Genomic DNA, 6,224 nt, shown 5'->3' on the forward strand with positions numbered 1-6,224 from the left:
TGAGAAACGTCCAAAAATTACAAGAGTACAAGCCGCAAAACGCAAAGTACAAGATATCTAATCGTACGAAAGGACGTTTGAAAATCCGAAACCGGGACATGAACCAACTATCAACGCGCGACGCAACGGAGCTAAAATTACAAGTTAACTATGCACACGAATATAATATAATATATAAATAATTCTATAAATTATTTATATATTATATTTATATTAAACACCGTCGGCAAATAAGAAAACAAAAGTACCCGAGCTGTAAAAGGGGGCCATGCGATCACATGGCCTGGAGGCACAAAAACCATGCGATCGCATGGCAGTAAAGTCGTGGTCAGGTCTATAAGTTGCAACGAATTCTGGCCGATTTACACACACCTTCATTCACTGATCTCTTACTCTCTCTCAATTATATTTATATTTATTTTATAATTATAATTTTAATATTAAGTTAATAATAATAAGGTTATAGTGGCGAATGTTTTAAGTTTGTAAGTCGAAATTTTGTCTGTGTAACACTACGCAATTAATACTCATTGTAAGTTATATTCAACCTTTTTAAATTAATGTCTCATAGCTAAATAATTATTATGCTTATTTAAGCTGAAGTAATCATGATGTTGGACTAAATATTAAAGACGGGGTTATTGGGTTTTGGACCATAATTGGGGTTTGGACAAAAGACCTACACTTGTGGAAATTGGACTATGGGCTATTAATGGGCTTTATATTTATTTAACTGAATGATAGTTCGTTAATTTAATATAGAGATTTACAATTTGAGGTAATTATAAATAATCACATACACTCGATCGGGCACGATGGGCGGGATATTTATAAATACTAATAATCGTTCATTTAACCGGACACGGGGATGAATTAATAGTCAATGGACTCATTAAAACAGGGGTGGATTACATACAAGGACACTTGGTGTAATTGTGAATAAAGTATTAAAACCTTGGATTGCACACAGTCGATAACCTGGTGTAATCATTAACAATGTATTAAAACCTTATTACAGTTTAAGTCACCAATTATTTGGAATATTTGACTTCGGGTATAAGGATAATTTGACGAGGACACTCGCACTTTATATTTATGACTGATGGACTGTCATGGACAAAAACCAGAGACATATCGAATAATCCAGGACAAAGGACAATTAACCTATGGTAATAAATGAAAATCAACACGTCAAACATCATGATTATGGAAGTTTAAATAAGCATAATTCCTTTTATTTATATCTCATCGTACTTACCGTCATTTTATTTATCGTACTTTAAATTACTGCACTTTTATTTATCGCAATTTTATTTATTGTCATTTATTTTACGCTCTAAATTAAGTTATATTTATATTTAATATTTTACATTAGGTTTTAATTGTGACTTAAGACATAAAATAGATAAACCGGTCATTAAACGGTAAAAACCCCACTTTATAATAATAATACTACTATTTATATATATATATATATATATATATATATATATATATATATATATATATATATATATATATATACAAATATAGTTTAAAATAAATATAGCGTTAGACTCAGCTAGCTCCCTGTGGAACGAACCGGACTTACTAAAAACTACACTATTCAACGATTAGGTACACTGCCTATAAGTGTTGTAGCAAGGTTTAGGTATATCCCATTCTATAAATAAATAAATAACTTGTGTAAATTGTATCGTATTTAATAGTATTTCGTAGTAAAATATAATCTAATTCGTACTACACCTCGCACACATCAACCATCATCATCATCATTCGTAAGAGCTAAAGTAAGTTTTCAACAAGAATAGAGATCGAAATAATAGGCTGACTTCGGACAGCAGTTACGACCTCTATACAAATCAAAAAGATGGGTGGTCAGTGGACAAGGCTTCGTATGTGAGTCCTCTAACCGCTGTCCAATTTTTAGATCCTAACTCGATGTCGTTTGACCGTGACGACGGTTCAAGCGCGAGTAGGTCAGAATTTTCAGCACGTCGTTACAAAGGCGTAGTGACTTTCAGAAGGGTATAAATCCTAAACCGTATATCGAATTTAGGCGAGTCCTAAACGAAAAATCATCTAATCGAAACAAACTATCTGAAAATCAATTTTTCAGAAGTCCTATGAGTCTGAACAGACCTGAAAAACAGTAAACAAGTGCTCCGGTGGGTTTCTTGGTGCTTGATGCTCATTACGGTTCTCATCCCTGATGCGTGTAAGCTTCAAGTGTACAACTCTTTGATGTTTTAGCATCACTTTGACCAAGTTTCAACCATCAACACACAACTAAGAGTAAAATCTAACATTCTACAAGTTTTGAACATCAAGGTTGCCTCTTTATTGCATAAACACAATAAAGCTTCAACCTTTGTCCTTTTGACACAAGTTTATGCATCTTCATCATATGAGATGATGAATACCTGATTTTTATCACCATAAAAATCATAAATAGGTTCCAAGTAAGTGAGATCTACAATAATAACTTAGATCTCAAGTATTAAGAAACCCTAAGCTAGAAAGCTTGGATCTTTACAAGATTAATGAGACCATAAGCTAGAAAGCTAAGATCTAGTAAAAGTAATGATACCATAAGCTAAAAAGCTAAGATTTTTAACAAAATAGTGAAACCCTAAGCTAGAAAGCTTGGATCTTTAATGTTCTTGAAGATCCTTAAAGCAAAAGGCTAGATCTTCAAGTTTCATGAAGATCATAAACACAAGTTTTGATCTTTTAAAAAAATAAAAGAGATCATAAGTTAGAAAACTTAGATCCAACAAAAGTAATGAAGATTCAAAGCTAGAAAGCTTGAATCTTTCATGTTCTTGAAGGATTCAAATCAAAGTTTGAATCTACAAGATATAACAAGATCAAGAAGCTAAAAAGCTTGATCTTATGATGATGATGATGATGTCGTGTACATGAAGAAGAGAAGAAGAAAAATAAAATTTAAAAATTACACTTTTTAGAGTGAGAAAGACTAGAGAGAAAATTAGAGAGTAAGTGTGTGTAAAATGAGAATGAGATCAAGTGTAAAATGGGTGGGATTAGCTTGGTATTTATAGTGGAATGGGGTGGTGGTTGCGTAGGTTGTATGGGGGACAAGGGGGACACCTTTTTTCTTTTTGGTTAGTGGTGGTCTAAAGGTGGTACTTATGTTAGGATCCCATGCAACATGTATGGTAATGATGAACAAAAATGCTAGTATATTGGCTCTTATAAATGGGTTTTTGTCTTACATTTATATAGGTCATAAACTTATTAAAATTGGCCTAATTAAATAGTCCATTAGCTAGAGTAGGTTGGGCTAAAGTTCAATAAGGTAGAAAGTCCAACAAGATGAACTAGTGAGCATAAGTAAATTACTAAGCGTAATTAAGCAACCAAAAACCCAAGTAATTATTATTAGGAAATAACAATTAGTATTACGTAGTCATAATATTCCAATTATGAAAAAAGTTAATCGTGTACCAAGTACGTAGCTCGTTTCAAACGTCAAGTGACACTAACGGTCATAAAAGCATTCGAGGATCAAGTTAAGTAACCAAGTACTTAATAACACATTTTGGAAAAATATAAACGAAAGTAATCAATATGAGTAATGATCCCAGAATATAAACCAACACAGTACGCATAAATATGCAGTTTCGTGAAATTAACAAGCACAAATATATGTCGAAAAAGTTGGATCGTTACATGTGATTCCATGGATCAGATTCAGTGGCAAGGTCTCGACGGGGTTGCTCGAATATTCTCAATCAGCACAGCGTATGAATCTATTCGCCCAACAGCAGGGACTGTTCCTTGGTTTGATGCAATTTGGTTCCCGAATTGTGTTCCCCGCCACATGTTTATAGTATGGCTTCTAATGAAACAAAAGCTCAAAACACAAGACAAGCTTAAAGAGTGGGAAAAGCATAATGCTGAGGTTCTAGTATGCTCCTTATGTTCAGAATGTCAAGATTCTCAAAGTCACCTTTTTTCGAATGTCGTTATTCAACGGATGTTTGGAACCACGCCCTTGAGTATACGCAAATTACCTCCAGTCATGAGTGGTCGATGGTGGCTAGTGATACTGTTGGCTTTAGGGCTAACAAGAGTGCAGCTTCTCTGGTCGCTAAATTACTTTTTGGCGCAACGATTTACTTCATTTGGCAAGAAAGAAATTCGAGATTATTCAACTCAAAAAAGCGTGCCGCGAAGGAATTGTTTGGTGTAATTTATTCGACCGTTCGGTTAAAGCTACTATCAGTACAGTTTAAGGAGTCCTGTCAAATAGATCAACTTCGGATCGCGTGTAAGCTTAAATGATGTGCTGGCATCGTTTCTAGTTTTTTTTTCTGTTTCATATGTTTGCCTAATTTTAGGCGTGTTCTTGTTTTCTTGGCTTTAGTTCTTCGTCTAAAGCAGCTGTTCTTCAACGCTTGTGACCTATTCTTTTATTATTTTTAATAAAAGTTCATCGGGGTAACCCTTTACCCAAAAAGGAAAAATAGTTTTTCCTATTTTATTAAATAGTTTGTACAAATCGTTGATGTACGTCTCACTTTATTGATTGAGCATTTGGGTCTTTGCTCTCGACAACACGAAAACTAAAAAAAATGATGAATAATTATTTCCGCGCTTATTACAAATCAATCACATAACTATTTTGGGTCCTTCCTCGACAAAACGAAAAATAAAACAAAAAAATGATAAATAGTTACTTTCTCAATAATTAGCTATGTAATTAATGTTAATCAATGGTGAAGAACCGGTACAATGTCAGGTCGCCCAACTAGTTAGTTCTATACCAACTAGGTATATGACAACATCGTATCTTTTTTAATATATATATATATATATATATATATATATATATATATATATATATATATATATATATATATATATATATATATATATATATATATATATATATATATATATATTTATGTGTGTGTAGGGGCGGACCTATGTAGGGGCAGAGGGGGCGCCCGCCCCCAGTGGATTTCTAATTTTTAGTGCAATTTTTTTTTAATTTTTCAATTTAGCCCCCGGAGGAATTTTTTTGCCCCAAACCCTTCATATTTTGCCCCAAAACTTTCGTATTTTACCCAAAAATCTTCAAATTTTGCTCAGAAAACTCTATATTTTGCCTCAAAACCTCCATGTTTTCCCAAAAAAAATACCTACATTTTAAAAAAAATTTGCCCCCGGCAAAAAGAATTTCTAGATCCGTCACTATATGTGTGTGTGTATATATAATGGAGTGATCAGAGAGAAACGAAGAAGCAACGTGATAACATTCATCATCAGTGTAATAACATTAATCACACATATGATAAATGTTAATTAACACTTATCACGCTCCTTCCCCTCATATTACTCCCTATATATTTAATATTTGTAATATTATATATATATATATATATATATATATATATATATATATATATATATGTGTGTGTGTGTGTGTGTGTGTGTGTGTGTGAGAGAGAGAGAGAGAGAGAGAGAGAGAGAGAGTGAGTGATCAGGGGGAGAAGGAGAAGCAATATAATTACATTCATCCCGAACGTAATAACAGTCATCACACATATGATGAATTGTAATTAACATTCATCGCGCTGCTTTGGGCTTTTGACTAGATGAGGCGTCAAAGTGCGCAATTCACCCGGTTAAGGGTCTTATTGCTCGGGGGCTCATCACCCAAGCGTTTTACTCGTTGTGAACTCAATGTGGTTGTCGCTAGGGATGTTTCTTTGCGAACAAAAAAAGTGCGTAATTCGCACTTGTGGTGGATTTATCAAATTTAATGGTGAAAATATTAATACCCGGTTATGATATGATTCGCCTTTAGTTCATTTTGGTCGGTGTTTTATGTTTTAGATAGTTTTAGAAAAACAATGATGTGAAGGAACTCGTGATCAAACTTATGTAGGATGGTGCTCACGCGCGACGGCCACATATCGTTTATACTCGCAACCCGCTTGTCAATAAAAAATTTACATGTCGTACCCAGTCTACTCGTCAACAGGTAAATTTTTTCGCCCGTGAGCGCAGATTCCCACGACCTGCAGGTAAACCCGCAGATAACTAGGGATTTACATTGAAGATACAAGTATATTAATCTTTAATTTACTTATGCAGGTTAACTGGTATACCCGTGAGTTTTTTAATCAAGTTTCGCAGATTTAAGTGTCGGATTTTTTCCGGTACGGACTACTAACCCGCGACCCCTTAAT

The 6,224-nt window shown here is 33.9% G+C and overlaps 1 protein-coding gene across 1 annotated transcript; it reads left to right on the forward strand.

Annotated features, from left to right (window-relative positions):
• The first annotated feature begins 3,706 nt into the window (after nt 1-3,706).
• LOC139859076 (uncharacterized) lies at nt 3,707-4,311 on the forward strand. Its single transcript, XM_071847893.1, has 2 exons — nt 3,707-3,849; nt 3,954-4,311. The coding sequence occupies exons 1-2, from the start codon at nt 3,707-3,709 to the stop codon at nt 4,309-4,311; spliced, it is 501 nt and encodes a 166-aa protein (XP_071703994.1).
• The last annotated feature ends 1,913 nt before the right edge of the window (nt 4,312-6,224 follow it).

This window comes from Rutidosis leptorrhynchoides, chromosome 7 (assembly GCF_046630445.1).
Source record: "Rutidosis leptorrhynchoides isolate AG116_Rl617_1_P2 chromosome 7, CSIRO_AGI_Rlap_v1, whole genome shotgun sequence".
NCBI lineage: Eukaryota > Viridiplantae > Streptophyta > Magnoliopsida > Asterales > Asteraceae > Rutidosis > Rutidosis leptorrhynchoides.